A 20,625-nucleotide genomic window follows, 5' to 3' on the forward strand; every position below is an offset into this window, starting at 1 on the left:
TTCCTATTTCTGCTCTACCAAATTTAGGACAAACTTAGTGGCTTAAAACAGCATCAATTTATTATCTTACAGTTTCAGGGTTCAGATATCCAAAATGGGTTTCACTGGGAACAAAATCAAGGTGTTGGTAGGATTGTGCTCCCTCTGGAGGCTCTGGGAGGGAATGCATTCCCTTGCCTTTTTAAGCTTCTAGAATTGCATTCCTTGATGTCTGGTCCCTATCTCCACCTTCAAAGCACGGGTGTTGCATCTCCAAAAATCTCTTTCCTCTCTGACCTCCTGCTTTGCTCTTATAAAGACCCTATAATTATATCTGGCCTACCTGGGTAATCCAGGCTAATCTCCTCACCTCAACATCCTTTAATGAATTATGTTTGTAAAGTTCCTTTTGCCATGGAAGGTAAAATATTTGCAGATTCTGGGATCAGGAACTGGATATCTTTGGGAGGGTTATTATGTAGCTGACCACAGTAAGTATCCTGCTCGTTGAAAGGTGGGAAAGGAAATTGCTTTGATTTTGAAAAGCGAGGTCTGGAACATCTGGGTAAGAAGGAGGTAATACAGACCAAGGATTAAATTTAAATGAGCTATTCTTTCATTATTTTTAATATTCAACAACACTTATTAATATTTGGACATTTTTAGTGAAGCATGAGGGCAATATGTCATGTTAACATTTCATTCATTGACATGTGTTCCCTGAGCATTCATTAACTTCCAGGCACCGCGGGGTTCTAGAGGGCTCAACCAAGCTTGAGATAAAGCATTTACCTGTCAGGAACTTCAATGTTGTAGGGCAGGAAGAGAAAAAAGTAGTAACTTCACTACAACCTGGTAAATGCAAGGAGAGCATTAAGGCAAAACATAGGTACAACACTCAACTGCTTGATCAAAGGGGCCTGGAAAATGCATCTCAAATACATCAGTCAGGGTTCAATTAGAGAGGCATCACAAGGGATGTGACTGCAAGCAACTGCAGGTGAACTAGTCTCTGCAAGACTGTCGTCTTCACATTGATGCTGAACTTGAAGTCTGTAGGGCATGCAGTTGGGTAGGGATTGGGTAGGGAAGGGGGTGTAAAGTAGGAGAGAAAGGACAGGGTAAGACCCACAGCCTTGGAATTGTGGTAGTCTCCTCTGGCTTCTACCATCCATGGGTATCCCACAGGAGAAGTTGGTGTCCTTTGTCAACGGAGTTAAACCTACTGGCTCAGAAGGCAGAGATGCTGAAGAAGGACCCCAGGGCAGATGCAGTGGCTGCTGCCCTCGACCCATGTGGTGGCCCACACAGCAATGAAGATGCTGCAAGATGACATATTACAAAGACGTAACACCTGAATCGTCGGGGCTACAGGTAGTTTCCTGTGGCTGAAAGGACTGATGCCAGAGAGGGAGCACAGGGTGGGAGGGAGGTACCATGAGGGGAGTGAAAGATGAACCAAGCCACAGGTCAAGCAAGATCATTGGGGACTTTCTAATGGGTCAGGATAGCAGGGGGCTGGGTCCTGAGGGCAGCAGGTCACCACTACCTATGATGGGTTATCCTATTTTCATTTCAAAAAGCTTAAAGTGATTAGCCTAGCATCATCTTCCCATCGGGCCTCAGTTCTCCTCATTCCTTCCCTGCTCACCTTGTTCATGACAAAGCCTCTAGCTTCCCCCCAACACTCCTCTTGCCTCAGTGTCTCAAACCTGGAATACATTTCCCTTTTCCCCTTCATCCTGTCAAGTATGTTCCTCTCTTTCCATTTTGAGTACTGCCTGGGCAGTGCTCCAGAAGGATAGAAACAGCCATACTGTGTGTCACTAGACTGTGACCCTCCTGAGAACAGGAACCTTGTTTATATCATCCAAATGTCCCCACCGCCTAGCATAGTGCCTGGTACTTGGAAGGTATTCAATAGATGCGCATCAATTGAATCAAAGTCCAGAGCTTCTCATTAAACACTTTGCTTATATGATATTTCAATTTTATTAGTGAGTTTGATGAGGTAAACCCTCTGCTCATTGTCAAACATAAAGAAGTAATGGACTTCTCTATTTGAATAGAGAGTTAAGTGACAGGAAAGGCTTCTAGCATCCTTCAGAAAAGCACATACATATAGATTCAAGTTATCAGGAAGGAAGGAAAATCATTCCTCTTCTGGGAAGTTCTTCAAGCCAGAGGTGGACCTGTCATTCTTTACAACAACGTAATCGTAATTCTCATCGATAAGGCCTTCCTTGTAGTCTTTGGTTTCCTTCATCTTCACAGGGCTGCTGGCCAGGTTGTTGGGCCAGTTATAATAATAAAGAGGCTTCAATTTTTTTACATAGATAAAGTGAAATAATCTTCGGAAGGTTTGTTTAACATTTGAGGAGGTCAGTCTATGGTCTATTTCCTTAAAAATGTTGTGGGTTATTTCTGCCAACTCCCTGATCATGGGGTCTTCATCCCGAACCACTCTATCAATAGCTGTTAAGAGCAGAAGAACCTTTAGTTCAAGACATCTCTTTCATGTTCGAGAAGCTCTAACCCTGAAGGGTACCACCACCTCTCACAGAATTTCTCTTTCTCTCCCTTCTACCTCCAATTTTCACTATTTTGGCTAGAAGCATCCAAAATGTTTTGTCTGCTATCCCCACCAGACCTCATTAAAGGAAAAATAGGAATTGCCACTAAACATTGACTGAGTACCTGTCATGTGCTAAACATTCTGCTACATAGCATAAACACATATGCATAAAGAGGCTCAATAGTACTTATAATAATGAGAAAAGTTGGAATCTGTCTAAACGTTCATCAACAGAGTACCGCGTAAAAATTAGGCCATATCATCAAATGAAATAGCACACACGTATAAACACGATGATGTAAACCCCTGTTTCTTGGCATGAATATATGAGGAAGTGAGAAAGTTATACCACAGTTATGATCATTCAAAAAATAAATATATAATAGCATATTTCTTTAAAAATATGTGAGAACACGCACGCACACACACACACACACGAGGAAGGGAGGGAGCTGCGACCCTATTTTCTATCCCATCTGGTTGTAAATCTGCTCCTGATGAGGAAATAGAGGCTAAGAGAGAGATGCCAAAGTTCAGACGTTTTGAGAGCAAAACTATTCTTTAATTCTCTCTGGTACAAGTGGAGAAGGGGGAGGGAAGGGAGGAAAAGGAAGCAGAAAAGGGAAAGGAAGAAAAGAAAAGGAAAAGAAAAGATGACCTTTAACCTAGTCTTTCCATTGACTCCTCCCTACCACCTTCTTCCCATCCCTGGCACCATTATAGAACACATATGTGAATTGAGTCACAAATAGTGACTTCATATAGACTTATACATAACTTATACATACAGGTCTCGTTATAACTTCAATACTTACCCTCAAGCATGACTTCAATTTCATCTCTGAGTAGTAAATGGCCACCCAATTTTGCCAAGTACCCTACGCACAAAGTAATATTAGAATAATCCCAACATTATGAAAATGCATCCTCAAGGATAGGTTTGGTGCTATCCTCAAAGCAAAGCATCTCTTAGATCATCCTTGGAACATCTTTTACTGCTTTCAGATAATTATTATTTAATGAAACTCTTTATGGAGCTATATTTATGTGTATCATTGTGCACAAATCATAATTGCACAGCTCAGTGCATGATTACTTCACTGTGAACACCTCTAGCTAACACTTAGGTCATTACATAGAACAATTGCTACCATTCCAGAAGTCTCTGTCATGCCCTTCCCAATCTCCTCCCTCACCCTTTAGAATATTCTTTTGCCCAACTTGTTGAACATTATTGTGATTCATCCACCTTCTTATAATGTAGCAATAGTTCATTCATTTCCACTGTTACATATCAGGAGTTAGCAAATAAAGTTTTCTTGGAACAAAGCCAAGCCCATTGGCTCATATGTTTATGTATTATCCACTGCTACTTTTATCCATTCTACTTTTACAGCAGAGCCTAATAATGTTGACAGAGACCAGATAGTACACATAGCTTAAAATATTTACTACCTGGTCTCTTACAGAAGGAGTTTGCTGAACACTGTTATATGATATTCCACCTTACGGATGTAGGATTTAAAAAATCCAGGGGCACCTGGGTGGCTCAGTTGGTTAAGCATCCGACTTCAGATCGTGTCATGATCTTACAGTTCGTGGGTTCAAGCCCCGCGTCGGGCTCAGTGCTGACAGCCAGTTCAGAGCCTGGAGTCTGTTTCAGGTTCTGTGTCTCCCTCTCTCTCTGACCCTCCCTTGCTCATGCTGTCTCTCAGAAATAAATAAAGCATTGAAAATTCTTTTAAATAAAAAATCCATTCTGCTGCTGATGAAGAATTTGTGGCTATTATGAATAATGATGTTATCATGGGCATTCTTGTACATGAGTTTTGGTTTGCACTTGTATACATTAATGTTCAGTATGTAGCTAGCAGAGGACTTATTGGCTAATGGATATGCTTATCTTCACCTTTAATCATTACTGCTAAACAGTTTCCACAGTGGTTGTATCAATTTTCACTCCCACCAGTAACTATGAACATTTCCATTGCGTTATGTCCTACCACTTGACATTGTCAAATCTTTTTTCCTATCAGTTCTTCTCATGGATTTGGTGGTAGCATTACACTGATTTTCTTTGCTGTTTTGGTCAGGATTAATAAGAATTGTATCTAGTGTTTATTGGTCACTTTTATATTTCTTTTGTAAAATGCCTGTTCTAGTAAGTCATTTGCCTGTTTTTATACTGAGTTGTCTTTTACTTATATATTTGTAGGCATTTTTATTCTGGGTACTAATCTTTTTAAATGTTACATGCCTTACAGATGTGTTTTACTTTGGGGCCAGACTTTTCCATTTGTATTTTTTTTTTAAATAAACTGTAGTCTTTCATTTTAATGTAGTCCAATTCACCATCTTTTTATTTATGGTTACTGGATTTTGGGGTCCTCATAAGAAATCTTTGCTGTCTCAAGTTCTTTCTGATATCCAACTATTCAGTATTTACTTCTAGAGTTTGATTGTGTTACCTCTTGCACTTTTGGATTATAGATCCAACTGTAATTGTATTGCATAAAGTAGGAGCCAAGATTTTTTTTTTAATATCCCTGTGTAATTAACCCAGAACCATTAAAAGCAAAAACTGTCCTTTCCCTATTGCTGTGCAGGGTCACTTATATCATAAATTGTATGGGGGATAGTGTTTTGACTTCATTTGATTTCTGTGCCATGGCAATATCATCTTAATTATTACTGTGTCCTGATATCTATCCAGTAGTATACGTTTTCAACATTGTGGTTCTTCCTTAAACTATGTTGGCTATTCTCAAACCGTTAAATTTCATGTAAAATTTAGAATCAGCTTGTCTCATTTCACACACACTAAAAGCCCCTCATGAGATTCTGTTTGGGACTGCACCGAATGTACAGATCAATTTGGGGAGAGCTGACGATACCATACTATCTGATCCTTTAGTCCATGAACTATATATATCTAAGTTTTTAAAAATTGTCTCAGTGCTTTCTGGTTTTCTGTATGTCTGTCTTGTACATATTTTTGTAGTTTTATTTTGAGTTACTTGAGGATTTTTGGTGCTATTGTATTAGGCATTTTCAAAAATTTGATTTCCTGATTGTTTATTGTTAGTATGTAGAAATCCAATTGATCTTTGTATTTTGATGCTGTATCTAGAAAACTTGCTAAATGTATATATTAATTCAAAGTTTTCTGAATTCCTTCCAGTGCTCTAAATATTTTAAAATATAATTATTTATCTACATTTTAAAAGTTTTACTTTCCTTTGTACAAACCTAGATTTTAAATTTCTTGATATTATCTTATTTCAGTTTTGGAAAATTCTTAGCCTTCATCCCTTCTTTTTTTAAAAAATATTGGGGGGGGGGGACCTGCGTGTCTCAGCCGGTTAAGTGTCTGACTTCGGCTCAGGTCATGATCTCATGGTTAATGGGTTCGAGCCCTGTATCAGACTCTGTGCTGACAGCCCAGTGTCTGCAGCCTGCTACAGATTCTGTTGCTGGCTCTCTCTGCCACTTGTGCTCCATCTCTAAGATAAATAAACATTAAAAACAAAACAGGGATAGAGGCAAGATGGCGGAGAAGTAGAGAGCTCTGTACATTTCACTCACCCGCATCTCTCAAACAGAGAAGGCCTGAAGCCACAGTACACTGAACTGCAGAAGTCTGGGAGGCAAAATAGACAGAGTCCACTAAGAAGACAGCCTCATATGTGTGTAATTGTGAACTGGGAAAGATAAAAATGGGCTGGGACCGGAGACACGGAGGGGAGGGAGCCCCCTTCATGGAGAGAGGCAGAGAGAAGAAGGAAGAGAAAGAGGGGCTGAAACTGCTCATAGAACTATCCCTGGAGAAGAGAAAAACTTAGCCTGGGGCGGAGAGGTATCTTAACATCCCAACCGTAACCACAGGGCATTCAGAGAATGATCCTATTTCTAGCTGTGGTGCTGGTTTTGGGCTGGGTGCCCTAGTCCCAGGTGGCACCAGGAAAAACTGTTCTACTGCTCTCCTGGCTTGATCCCTGGCTGGGAAGCGACCAGGCCTGCAGGATTACATTTTGGGCGTATCAGTAAAGCGCAAGGATTAAGATCTGGAAATGAGGTGGGGCTTGGGACATAGAATATGGCCCACCTTGGCTACGCCCGAGGCACGGGAAGATTGGACCCAAAAGAGTAATTTACAATGCTTGATTCGAGAAGGGACGGGGCCACCGCCATTTTTTCCCCCAACAGCCACCTAGGCGGGGCCTCAGGGAGCTGCCCGTGGGACCCCAGTGGAGGCAAGACCTGTCTATATCATACCATGCCCATCTGCTCTGGAGAGCTGCTTTTTTTTTTTTTTTTTTTTTTTTNCTCTGCTGGACTGGGCACTCTTGTCATCAGTTTGCTTAAATAGTCACATTTAATCCATTCTCTAGATGTGTATTCTACACCTCCGTCGTTATCGTCCTATCTCTCTCTCTCTCTCTGGAGTAATCAGACTATACAGTTTCTTTGGGTAACATTATCTTTGTTTCTTCCCCTCAACTCCTACCATATTCTCCTCATTCTCTCTCTGAATTAAGCCTCTGAGTCTATCTGCCTGGTCATTGTCCAATTTCACTTTCTCCCCGCCCTGTCATTTCTGTCTTTGCATATGCTCTTCCATCAGCATTGCCTCCATCCTGCTCTTTATTTGTAGCTGGGATTTCTGGTTTTATGTTTTTAAACTGTCCTTTGTCTTTTTTTTCTTTTTCTTTTTTGCTTTCGGTTTGCTTGTTTGTTGGATTTGTCAGTGCATTTGCATGCGTTTGTTCTCTGTGTATAGCAGGTGCAGAGTGCATAACAAGCTTTTAAAACTGACAAGAGACAGAAAGTTAGCCAAAATGATGAAATGGAAGAACTCCCCTCCAAAGAAATTCCAGGAAGAAGTGACAGCTAAAGAACTGCTCAAAACAGATATAAGCAACATAACTGAACAAGAATTTAGAACAATAGTCATAAAATAAATTGCCAGCTTTGAAGAAGGCATGGAAGACATCAGAGAAGATATTGCTTCAAATACTATGGAGCTTAAAAACAGCTGTGATGAATTAAATGTTATAAATGAGGTACATAATAAAATAGAGGTGCACAAATGCACAGATTGAAGAGGCAGAGAGGAGAATAGGTAGATTGGAAGACGCAATAATAGAAAAAGAGGAAGCCTAGAAAAAGAGAGATAAATTGATCCAGGAGCACAAAAGGAGACTTCAAGAACTGGGTGATACAGTCAAACAGAACAATATCCATATCACAGGAATTCCAGAAGAGGAAGAGAGAGAGAAAGGCGCTGAAGGGGTACTTGAACAAGTTATAGCAGAGAACTTCTCCGATCTGGAGAAGGAAATAGACATTGAAATCCAAGAGGCACAGAGAACTCCCCTCGGATGTAACTTGAATTGACTAACTTGTCGATAACTATGATATATCATAGTGAAACTGGCAAAATATAAGAACAAAGAGAGAATTCTGAAAGCAGATAGGGATAAAAGGGCCCTAACATACAAAGGGAGACCTATCAGAATAGTTACAGATCTATCTACTGAAACTTGGCAGGCCAGAAAAAAATGGCAGGAAATCTTCAATATAAAGAACAGAAAAAATACACAGCCAAGAATCCTCTATCATTCACAATTGAAGGAGAGATAAAAGTCTTTCCAAATAAACAAAAATTGAAAGAATTCATCACCACTAAACCAGCCTTACAAGAAATCCTAAGGGGGACTCTATGAGGGAATTGTTGCAAGGAACACAAGTTACCAGCGATACCACCACAAGCATGAATCCTACAGAGAACACAATGACTCTAAACCCATATTATTTCAATAACACTGAATGTAAATGGACTAAATGCTCCAATCAAAAGAAATAGGGTAGCAGAATGGATAAGGAAACAAAATCTATCTATTTTCTGTCTACAAGAGACTCATTTTAGACTTGAGGACACCTTCAAATTGAAAGTAAGGGGGATGGAGAAATGTCTTTCTTGCTACTGGAAGTCAAAAGAAAGCCAGAGTAGTCATACTTATATCAGATAAACTGGACTTAAAAGTAAAGGCAGTAACAAAAGATGAAGAAGGGCATTATATAACATTTACAGGGTCTCTACATCAGGAAGAGCTAACAGTTATAAATGTCTACACACCGAATATGGAAACACCCAAATACATAAAACAATTAGTCACAAATAGAAACAATCTTACTGATAAGAATATGCTAATATCAGGGGACTTTAATACTCCACTTACAGCAATACATAGATCAACTAGACAAAAAATCACTAAAGAAACAATGGACTTGATGACACATTGGACAAGATGGATTTAACAGATATATTTAGAACTCTGCATCCTGAGGTTATGGAATTCACTTTCTTCTCAAGTGCGCATGGCACACTTTCCAAGATAGATCACATACTGGTACATAAAGCAGCCCTTAAAAATATAAAAGAATCAATATCATACCATGCACACTTTCAGATCTTCTCAAGCTAGTCCAAAAACTAGAAATAGAAGGAAAACTTCCAGACTCATTCTATGAAGTCAGCATCACTTTGATTCCCAAGTCAGACAAAGACCCAGCAAAAAAAAGAGAACTACAGGCCAATATCCTTGATGAATAATGATGCAAAAATTCTCAACAAGATACTTGCAAATGGAATCCAAAAGCACGTAAAAATAATTATCCACCATGATCAAGTGGGATTCATTCCTGGGTTACAGGGCTGGTTCAATATTTGCAAATCAATCAATGTGATACATAACATTAACAAAGGAAAAGATAAAAACCAAATTATCCTATCAACAGAAGCAGAAAAAGCATTTGACAAAATACAGCATCCTTCCTAATAAAGACCCTCGAAAAAGTCAGGATAGAAGGAACTTACTTAAATATCATAAAAGCCATTTATGAGGAGCCCACAGCTAATATCATCCTCAATGGGGAAAAACTGAGAGCTTTCCCCCAGAGATCAGGAACATGACAGGCATGTCCACTCTTACCACTATTGTTTAACATAGTGCTGGAAGTACTAGCGTCAGCAATCAGACAACAAAAGGAAATAAAAGGCATCAGAATTGACAAAGAAGAATCAAACTCACTTTTCGCAGATGACATCGTAGTCTACATGGAAAGCACGACAGACTCCACCAGAAGCCTACTAGAACTGATCCATGAATTCAGCAAAGGTGCAGGGTACAAAATCAATGTACAGAAGTCAGTTGCATTTTTATACACCAACAATGAAGCAACAGAAAGAGAAATCAAGAAACTGATCCCACTCACAATGGCACAAAAAGAGATAAAATAACTAGGAATAAACCTAACCAAAGATATAGGAGACCTGTATGATGCAAACTATAGAAAACTTATGAAGAAAATTGAAGAAGACACAAAGAAATGGGAAAACTTTCCATGCTCATGGGTCAGAAGAATAAATATTGTTAAAGTGTCATTACTACCCAAAGCAGTCTACACATTCAGTGCAATCCCCATCAAAATTGCACCAGCATTCTTCTCAAAACTGGAACAAACTATCCTAAAATTTGTATGGAACCACAAAAGACCCCGAATAGCCAAAGTCATATTGAAGAAGAAAACCAAAACGGGAGGCATCACCATCCTAGACTTTAGCCTCTACCACAAAGCTGTAATCATCAAGACAGTATGATATTGGCACAAAAACAGACACATAGACTGATGGAATAGAATAGAGAACTCAGAATTGGACCTACAAATGTATCGCCAACTAATCTTTGATAAAGCGGGAAAGAGTATCCAATGGAAAAAAGACAGCCTCTTTAGCAGATGGTGCTGGGAGAACTGGACAATAGCATGCAAAAGAATGAAATGATCATTTTCTCACACCATACACAAAAATAAACTCAAAATGGATAAAGGACCTGAATGTGAGACAGGAAACCATCAAAATCCTAGAGGAGAAAGCAGGAAACAACCTCCTTGAATTCAACCACAGCAATTTCTTACTTGACACATCCGCAAAGGCAAGGGAATAAAGAGCAAAAATGNTTTGGCTTAGACAAAACATTTTGGCTTAGAGCCCTAAGTGTCCATCAACGGATGAATGGATCAAGAAGATGTGGTTCATCTACACAATGGAATACTACCTGCCAATGAGAAAGAATGAAATCTGGTCATGTGTAGCAACATGGATGGAACTTGGGGGTGTTATGCTGAGTGAAATAAGTCAGACAGAGAAGGACAGATACCATATGTTTTCACTGATAAGTGGATCAGGAGAAACTTAACAGAGGACCATGGGGGAGGAGAAGGGGAAAAAAAAGTTGAGGAGAGGGAAGGAGGCAATCCATGAGAGACTCTTGAATACTGAGAACAAACTGAGGGCTAATGGGGGTGGGAAAGAGAGGAAGGTGATGGGCATGGAGGAGGGCACTTGTGGGGATGAGCTCTGGGTGTTCTATGGAAACCAACTTGACAATAAATTATGAAAGAAATAATAATTAAAACAAAATTTTTAATGTTTATTCTTGAGACAGACAGAACATAAGCAGGGGAGGGGAGAGAGAGAGAGAGAGAGAGAGAGAGAGAGACATAGAATCTGAAGCAGGCTCCAGGCTCTGAGCTGTCAGCACAGAACCCGACGCCAGGCTCAAACTCACAAACTGTGAGATCATGACCTGGGTTGAAGTCGGACACTTAACCAAACCACCCAGGCGACCTGTCCTTTTATTTTTGTCTCATTCTTTTTCTACTCCCCTTATGGAATGTGTATTTTTTACCTTTTCATCATGTCTCATAGTCTTATGCTCTATTCCTATTTTCAACTTTTATCTCTTCAAACTTTGATCTTATGGCTGAATATTTTGTTCTGACATATCCATTTCTCAAAGACTCTTTTCAGGTCTTTCAATCTGCTGTTACTATTATCCATTGAATTCTGCATTCTTTTATTATTTAAATTTTTGGACAAATTAATAATTTCTGTTAAAATTTTTTAAATGTTTGGGGCGCCTGGGTGGCTTAGTCGGTTAGGCGTCCGACTTTCGCTTGGGTCATGATCTCGCGGTTCGTGGGTTCGAGCCCCGCGTCGGGCTCTGTGCTGACTGCCAGCTCGGAGCCTGGAGCCTGTTTCAGTCTGTGACTCCCTCTCTCTCTGACCCTCCCCTGCTCACGCGTCTCTCTCTCTCTCAGAAATAAATAAAACATTAAAAAAAAAGAAAAAATTTTAAATGTTTATTTATTTTTGAGAGAGAAAGACAGAATGTGAGTGGGAGAGGGGCAGAGAGAAAGGGAAACAGAATCTGAAGCAGACTCCAGGCTCTGAGCTGTCAGCACAGAGCACAACGCAGGGCTCGAACCCATGAACCGTGAGATCATGATCTGAGCTAAAGTCAGATATTTAGCCAATTGAGACACCCAGGTGCCCCTTAATAATTTCTATTTTAAAACTCATATTTACTTCATAATTGCATGCCTAGGATTCTATTTATATTTGGGGTTTTTTTGTATTAAAAATATTCTTTCTATATGTCTTTTTTTCTTATTAAATGTCAGCTATTTTGTACAGAATCTATGTAGATAATGGGAATCTGTGGGCAATTTATCTTCCTCCAGAGATAATTTATTTTCACTTCTGGCAGATAGGCTAAGGTGTATCACTTTAATGTAACTAGGGAGTTAGATATTCAGTTTCATTCATTATAAGGGCGTGTCTATTTCCCATTTACTCTTACCCCTAGGGTAGATACATCAGGAATCCAAGCTACTAGCCTTTGAGTCTTTACTGGAATTCCTCCTCATGGTCAGCCTACTGCAAATTTTGTTCCTTCCATTCAGTGAGACCTAAAATTTCTACACCATTTACCAGCTTTCCAACTACTACTTTTGCATTGAGAATTGCAAAACCTAAAAAGGAAAATAATCCCCAAATATCAGGTCTACTTTTGGTGTTCTATTCTTCTGTCTGGATCACTGCATTTATAAAAGCTCTTAAATATCTTCAGATAGGTTTTAAAGCTTCAGATAGTTTTTTGAAGCTGCTTTTGTTATCCTCATCTTCCAAATGATAAAACTGAAGCCCTCACAGATTGAGTTAACTTGGTGAAGGTCACATGGCTAATGGGCATTCGTTCTGAGATGTGAATGTGAGCTGATCTAACCTCCACCAATATTTCATATTGCCTCTGCTGCAGTCGAAACAGTGATCACAAAAATCACAACAATTGATCATTTTCATAACTCAGATCATAAAGTTCAAGCTACACTTCTTGGCAGGGGGAGCATGGGCTTAAACAATTAAGAATAATGCTTGAAACAAAAATATATGTTGTGGGGTACCCTTAATTGACATGCTTTTCTATCTGCTTTATTTTATAATCCGTTAGATGCAGAATACCACCAGATGAATGAAACTTCCCTGTGCCAGAGAGCACTGATTTCTCCCAACGTTAAATTCTTTCTTTCCTTTAGTTTTAGCTGGATATATGGATGCCCAGCAGAAATCTAATTTTCAAGACATCTTTGCCTCTTGTGTGGCAACATGTCTGTGTTCTGGGCTAATAATCATTTAGCAGAAGTGCTATTTGCTTTTTAAAGAGACGGGTGTGACTTCTTGATATTTTTTTCCTTTCCAGTTGACTGTCATGTAGGGGACACCTGGGTGGCCCAGTCGGTTGAGCATCAAAAGATTGATTTTGGCTCCAGTCATGATCCCAGGGTCATGGATTCAAACCCCTCACTGGGTTCTGGGCTAAACATGAAGCTAACTTAAGATTCTCTCTCTCTCCCCTTCTGCCCATCCCCTATTCTCTCTCTCTGAAAAGAAAAAAGTCGTGATGGCAGGAGCTGGAGCAAACATCTTAGACTTAATGTAGGAAACTTCATGAGGAGACACTTAGAGCAATAGGAAATCTGGTGCCAGTGTTCTCACGCTTCGCACACTACATGGCAGAGAAATGAACTACTATCTTGTTTAAGCCACAGCTATATTTGTTTCTTTCTTGTACTGCAGCGATATATTTCATAAACACAATACCACCAATAAAGGAACAAAACAGGTGGCAAAGGTAGGCAACCACCTCTGGAAATTAAATGATTCTCAACTCATTGTTGTGAAAGTCGCAAATGAAGGTTGAAGCAGAAGTTGAGGATTTGACAAACATGGAGGATTGATGTTTGCCAACAGGGCCCACAAGAGTGTGATCTCAGCTTGGGAAGGAAGGCAGAGGATAGGGAGTACAAGCTCCATCCACGGAACGGGAACCTGTTCACTCCACTCAGTTTCCTACCAGGCAGAAGTGCAGGTTCAGCGTGGCCTCCATCTTTCCTTCCTCCACCCTTCAAATAATCGGAAATCTAGACACTCATGAGAAAACTCTCAAATTCTAAACGTCGGCAGTTGTTACCCCCTGCTAGTTGCCGAGTGACATCACTGTCCTCTTCTTGCCCAGTAAGAAAAAAACGCCCACACACATAATTCCAAGCATGTCTTGTAACTAATGATTTGAAAAACACGATGGCCGTTCTGGTCACTGGGGGTGTAAGGTCAACTACCGGTTGACACTTTGAAGAAAGCTTTGTAAAATTGGGCTGACCCAGCAATAAAAAGGTGATTTTGCCCTGTTCTTTTTTGTTTCATCCTTGGTGTAACACAGTTGAAATGGCTGAAGGTAATCGGAAAGCACAAATGGAGAGAGACGTCATATGACATCGATGGATGGCATTACAAAGCCAGCGATGCAGTGAATATCCATATACACATTGCTCACGTGTGAGTCTATCAGAGAATAAATCCTCCTGTGAGGAGAAGGAGCCAAAAGATCATACCTGTCACATTTTGATGGATACTACCAGACTGCTCTTCTTAGAGATGGTAGCAATTTTACCTTCTCACCAGTAACGTATAGTGATTGTCTACTTCCTGCAACCTCGCAGACACTGTCTAGCATAAAACTTTTTGATCTTTGTCAATTTGATTGATAGAAATGTTTCATCCTTTCAATATGCATCATGTTTTGGTTAAAGTTATGAAAATTTCATGTTTATGAGCCAAATGATGTTTTTCATGTTTAATGTTCATTTTTTAAAATATTATTTTATAATTTTTTAAATGTTTATTCATTTTTGAGAGAGAGAGAGAGAGTCAGAGCATGAGTGGGGGAGGGGTAGAGAGAGAGAAAGAGAGAGAGAGAGAGAGAGAGAGAGAGAGAATCTAAAACAGGCTTCAGGCTCTGAGTTGTCAGCCCAGACACTGAAGCCAGGTTTGAACCCACAAACTGCAAGATCATGACCTAAGCCAAAGTCAGATGCTTAACCTGACTGAGACACCCAGGTGTCCCTAATGTCCGTTTTTCTAATGGGTTGTTTTTTCTTAAGAATTTATAAAGAATCTTCGGTGATTCGTTTGTGGTATCATCTCAATTTGGTTTCTGACTCTTTATAGTGGTTTTGCCCTGCAGAAATGTTTACTCTTTTTCACAGTTTATCAGTATTTTCCTTAGGGTTCCTAGATTTTGACCTTTACTTTAGAAAGGTCTTATCTACCCCATGACTATACAACAATTTTTTCCATACTATTCTAACTAATTTTATTTATCATTATGGTTTCATTTTTAACATTTGAGCCCTTTGACTATCTGGAATTTATTTGAAGTAAGGAGTGAGCTAGGAATAAAATAATTTTTGAAATTCCAGATGGTTCACAAGGTGTCCCCAAGCTATTTAAGGAGGATTCTATATTCTCATCACTGTTAGTTAAAGGCAATGATTCACTTTAAAATACTGCAAATTTTGATAGTTATTTCTGGATGTTATTTTGTTCTATTTGTTTGTCTATTTATTCTGTGTGATTTTAAGTACTATAGATATATTAATATCTGATAGAGCTAGTGCCCGCCCCATCTTTTTTTTCTTTTGGTCAGAATTTCCTGGATATTCTTATATCCTAACTTTCCCACATTATTTTTAGAATCAACATGTCAGTTTTGAAAAAAGAAGGCCCTACTGACATTTCATTCCACTCATAGATCCATTTAGGAGAGAACTGGCACATTTTATTTTATATATTTTTTTAAAGTTTATTTATTTATTTACAGAGAGAGGGAGGACCAGGGAGAGAGGGAGAGAGAGAATCCCAAGCAGGCCCTGTGGAGTCCAGTGTGAGGCTTGAATTCACAACTCTGAGATCATGAACTGAACTGAAATCAAGAGTTGGATGCTTAATGGACTGAGCCACCCAGGTGCCCCAGAATTGGCACATTTTAAAATCTGATTCTTTTTTTCCCCGAAATATGGTTTATATCTATTTATTCAAATTTTCTTTGTATCTTTCAGTAATACTTGCAAGGTTTGTTTTTTTTTTAATTTTTAAAAAAAATTTTAAATTTATTTTTGAAAGAGAGAGAGAGTGCGAGCAGGGGAGGGTCAGAGAAAGAGGGAGACACAGAATCCGAAGACAGGCTCTAGGCTCTGAGCTGTCAGCAGAGAGCCTGACACGGGGCTCAAACCCATGAACGTGAGAGATCTTGACCTGAGCCGAAGTCGGACGCTCAACTGATTGAGCCACCCAGACGTCCCGTAAGGGTTTTCTTTTTTCCCCCATAGAAATATTACATACATTGTAAAGTTTCTTTTTCCATCTCCCTTTCTTCCGTTCATCTGTCCATATTTCTTTCATTCCTTCCTCCCTCACTCATCTCCCATCCTACCCCTGAGATTCTTATTCTTTTTCTTTTCTTCCCTCTTTTCATTCTACATAGAATTTTGTGGCACACTTCTACTATATTTTAGGGTTGAATACTGACATGGAGAAATCTAAGGCCATATTTACGTAGTTTATTACTTTCTGGATGACTTTTTTTCTCCTTAAATGGTTCAAGAATTCTTTAACTGTGAGGTTCCATAACTTTATTAGGAATGTCTTAATGTTGCATTCTGTATAAAATATTTCTGGAAAAACATTTTATTTAACCTCAGCTTATTTAATCAAGTCTTTTATTTCTTAAATTATACCTTTTTTTAAAAAAAGTTTATTTATTTTGAGAGAGACAGAGGCATGAGCAGTGGAGGGGCAGAGACAGAGGAAGAGAGAGAGAGAATCCCAAGCAGGCTATGCACTGTCAAGGCAGATGCTGATGTGGGGCTTGAACTTACAAAACCATGAGATCATGACTCCAGCCAAAACCAAGAGTTGGATGCTTAACGGATTGAGCCACCCAAGAGTCCCTTAAATTATCCTTTTGGATGAATACCTTTTTGCTCTAATCATTTTTCTTTTTGAAAAATTTTTAATTTTTTTAATGCTTATTAATTTTTGAGAGAGAGAGAAAGAGCAGGGGAGGGGCAGAGAGAGAGAGAGGGAGACACAGAATCTGAAGCAGGCTCCAGGCTTCAGTCTTTGAGCTGTCAGCAAAGGGCTCAAACTCACAAGCCGTGAGAACATGACCTGAGTGGAAGTTGGACACTTAGCTGATTGAGCCACTGAGGCGCCCCTAATCATGTTTCTTCTTCAGGGATATCATTTATGCATATTTGCATTTCTTTAATGTATCTTCTAGATCTCTCATTGTCCCTTATTTTCAAACTCTTTCTTACTGGTTTTCATTCCCTTTGCTAGCATTTCTCAACCCTGTACCTGTTGTTCCTTCCCTACTGGGTTATCGAGAATATATATTTTCTCTTTTGCTTGTTATAGTGTACTAATGGTTATATGCTTTTTTCTTACGCTTTCCTCCCATACTTTGAAAGCTGGTTTTTTCCTTTATCCCATCATATAGTGCCCATGTGTTTATATTATACCTTAGATCTTTACATTAAAAAGTTTTGGATTTACAGAAATATATATCATGGTTTTTATCTGGTCTGTAGGAACATTTTTTAAAATTTGTTTTTCTTTTTTATTCTCATCACATATATAACTTCAACTCATAGATACCACCATGGCAGTGTGGTCCCTCATAGACAAAGAAAATTTGTATTATTTTAAGATAGACTTCCAGCTGCTACCCCATTCTGTACCTTGTAAGGCAAATTTAAAAAATGAGAATTGAATTTTATTTACCAATTAAAATAATTGATGCTTTTCTCAAATATATTCGGGAGCTTCTCAGGAAACCCAAGGTATCAGATATCAAATCTGTAATGTAGTTCTCATGAGAAACAAGCTGAAAATAAAATGAGGGGAAAAAAGAATCATTGGAAAAAGCACATTTGCTCCCTCTAGAGAGGCTTCTAGAAAAAAAGAGCTTGGTTGCTTATAACAAATCAGGACAAATTTAAACCTTGGCGATTTCTATGTATACACTTTACTCTTTTGTTCGTAGGTGTTATTCAGTTTGTTATATGATTCCCAAGCCCACCGTTGTGTTTCCAACCTTTGCATAGCATTCTTCCAGCCCCACTTGGCTATTGCTGTAATTCATGCTGGTTTTCAGAGCACCAGCTCATTAAGATGATGGCAAAGTAACTCCAGTTTGGCATCTGGTGATCTGAAATGCTGTTCCTACCTTTATCACCATCTGTAGCTCAAAGTGGGTGGGTTGGAGAAAGATAATCCGAGATGATCAATGTTGGGGAAGAAGCGAAAAATATGATTTTTTTTTTCCTGGTCTTAAGCCCTAATTTGTAACTATTCATGTGTTATCTTTCCTTCGCATTCCTTCTCCAGGGTCCAATCTTGTCTCTGCCACACCTTTCATCACTTTGGGCCTCCTTTCAAGTTATTTCTAGAACTCCTAAGAGAGTAAACACTGAGGAGTCACTTACAAGATTGTTACAGAGGTTGAGCACCACCAGCTCAAAATTGTAATATTCATCTTTTAGTAGATAAGACGTTGACCAATTTAATTCTGAGGCACAGATTGCTAATGTGTGTTTACATGCCTGTGAAGCAGAAAAAGGTCACTGAGGATCTGTTTTTCTGATGTTACATAAAATACTATGATTCTCTGCAAAACTTGGAAAAAACGAGATCAATAGGACTTACTTTAACTACACTTTTCTCTGTGTCCTCCAAAAACAAGATCAGGGGCACCAAGCCTCCAAGAACTACATCACTGAGCATCCACGTGTACTGATTCATGTCCCTGAGCAATTCACCAAAGTGTCGAATGGCTGTACTCCGAATGCCTTCATTACTCTACAATATGCACACAGAAAAAGGCCACATTTGAGGACATTACTCAGGCTTTTTTCTTTAAGCAGTGAGAGATACACCTCTCACACTTTTGTATATATGTTTAAATATATTTACATGTATATATATGTGTATATATATACATGTAGATACATGTAGATATATGTACATACATATGTGTATATATATACATGTAGATACATGTAGATATATGTACATACATATGTGTATATATACATGTAGATATATGCACATACATACATATATATAATTATCATTATCATTTATTTTTAGAGAAGATTCATCTCAGTCTAAGTAGTCAGATTTTTTCTGATTGGAAAATAAAGATCTGCTTTCCAAAATTCAGATTGCATTATGAAAATTCCCTGTGAATTGTGTTTCTTACATTCAGGAAGACAGTATTTAAGAGCGTTCTAAAATATAAATTGGAAAAATCTGTATAACCTGGAAGTAATTTCTAGTAAAATGCTTAAAGTAAAGTAACCATGGTGTGTATTCAAATGCTGGAGGCTTTTGCAGATTACCAGCGAATACCAGTGGGAACTCTTTGCATATTGGCATTAGAACTAGCACATGTACCCCAATGTTTATAGCAGCATTCTCAACAATAGCCAAAACATGGAGAAAGCCTAAATGTCCATCAACGGACGAATGGATCAAGAAGATGTGGTTTATCTATACCATGGAATACTACATGGCAGTGAGAAACAATGAAATCTGGCCATGTGTAGCAACATGGATGGACCTTGAGGGTGTTATGCTGAGCAAAATAAGTCAGTGAGAGAAGGACAAATATCATATGTTTGCACGTATAAGAGGATTAGGAGGAACTTAACGGAGGACCGTGGGGGAGAAGAATTGGGGAAATAGTGGAGGAGAGGGAGGGAGGCAAACCATGAGAGACTCTTGAATGCTGAGAACAAACTGAGGACTGATGGGTGTGGGGGGGAGGAAAGAGGGATGAAGGGCATGGAGGAGGGCACTTGTGGGGATGAGCACTGGGTGTTATATGGAAACCAACTTGACAATAAACTATTTAAAAAAAAAAGAACTAGGTTTCTAAGAGTTTGCTCATGACAGATAGGAAGGTTATGGGATTATAAAAAGCTAGGAGAGAAAAACTGCAAGTTAGAGAAGCGGTTAATCTTAAAAATATACTATCGCTTCCCAGTTTTTGTTCATGATTTCATTATGTTTTTTCCTTTCTTTTCTCAGGAATATATTAGGTATATTCCCAACAAAATACAAATGCCTAATATGGCTTTGTATGTTCCTTTCTTGAGGTAATAAATGTAAATCAAAGTGAAAACCTAAAGCAATGGTCAAGGAATTATGTCCTCAGGGCTAGAAAGCTGATGTAAACAGGCAAACCAGGTAGCATTTAAGGAAAGCAGGGAGTTGGAGGCTGATGGAGAGAGAACTCTAGCCTCTCTCAGAGAGGCCGCCCAGCTCTTGCAGACTGTTGCCGGGTGGGTTTGTGGGTTCCAGTATTCTCAAATCTTCTGGTATTTCATTTACGGTTCAGATTTCTGTGAGAAGTCTCCCAGTTTAAAAATAATAGACTTAGACTGTTTGAAAGTCACATTTAACACACCGCCAAAGTGCATTCGTCTGTGAGTTACCTGTTGTATCCTTTATCTACAGGAAGATACGCTAACCATTGAAAGCTTATCTGGACCACTGGAAAGAGCTCTGATGTGTCTCACACCTGATGAAATTCCGGTTTTATCCCCCACAGATTAAGCTCGAGCAAATTATATTTTTCTTTTAATATGGAGAAACATAGCGTCATAGTTTCATTGATACCCAGTATTTTTCAAATACTCTATGTCCAAGGGCTGACTTAGGGTAAATCGATATTTGGTGCTTTTCTCTTCTCTCTGATTTTGCTTCTTTTCATTTGGTTTGGTTTGATTATTTTTTTAGTTAGTTTAGGTTTTTTTCC

The 20,625-nt window shown here is 38.9% G+C and overlaps 1 protein-coding gene across 1 annotated transcript in view; it reads right to left on the bottom strand.

The window, feature by feature from the left end:
- Positions 1-2,062: 2,062 nt before the first annotated feature.
- The window catches only part of MROH9 (maestro heat like repeat family member 9), a gene marked incomplete at its 5' end in the record, with an annotated part of 53,900 nt that continues 35,337 nt past the window's right edge, over positions 2,063-20,625 (bottom strand). The window contains 5 exons of the mRNA XM_077780638.1: positions 2,063-2,454; positions 3,370-3,432; positions 17,586-17,688; positions 18,290-18,406; positions 18,510-18,662. Coding sequence (XP_077636764.1) covers positions 2,132-2,454; positions 3,370-3,432; positions 17,586-17,688; positions 18,290-18,406; positions 18,510-18,662 — 759 coding nt within the window. The remainder of the gene's footprint in view (positions 2,455-3,369; positions 3,433-17,585; positions 17,689-18,289; positions 18,407-18,509; positions 18,663-20,625) is intronic.

Source organism: Crocuta crocuta, unplaced genomic scaffold (genome assembly GCF_008692635.1).
Source record: "Crocuta crocuta isolate KB4526 unplaced genomic scaffold, BGI_CrCroc_1.0 scaffold661, whole genome shotgun sequence".
In the NCBI taxonomy this organism is placed as follows: Eukaryota; Metazoa; Chordata; class Mammalia; order Carnivora; family Hyaenidae; genus Crocuta; species Crocuta crocuta.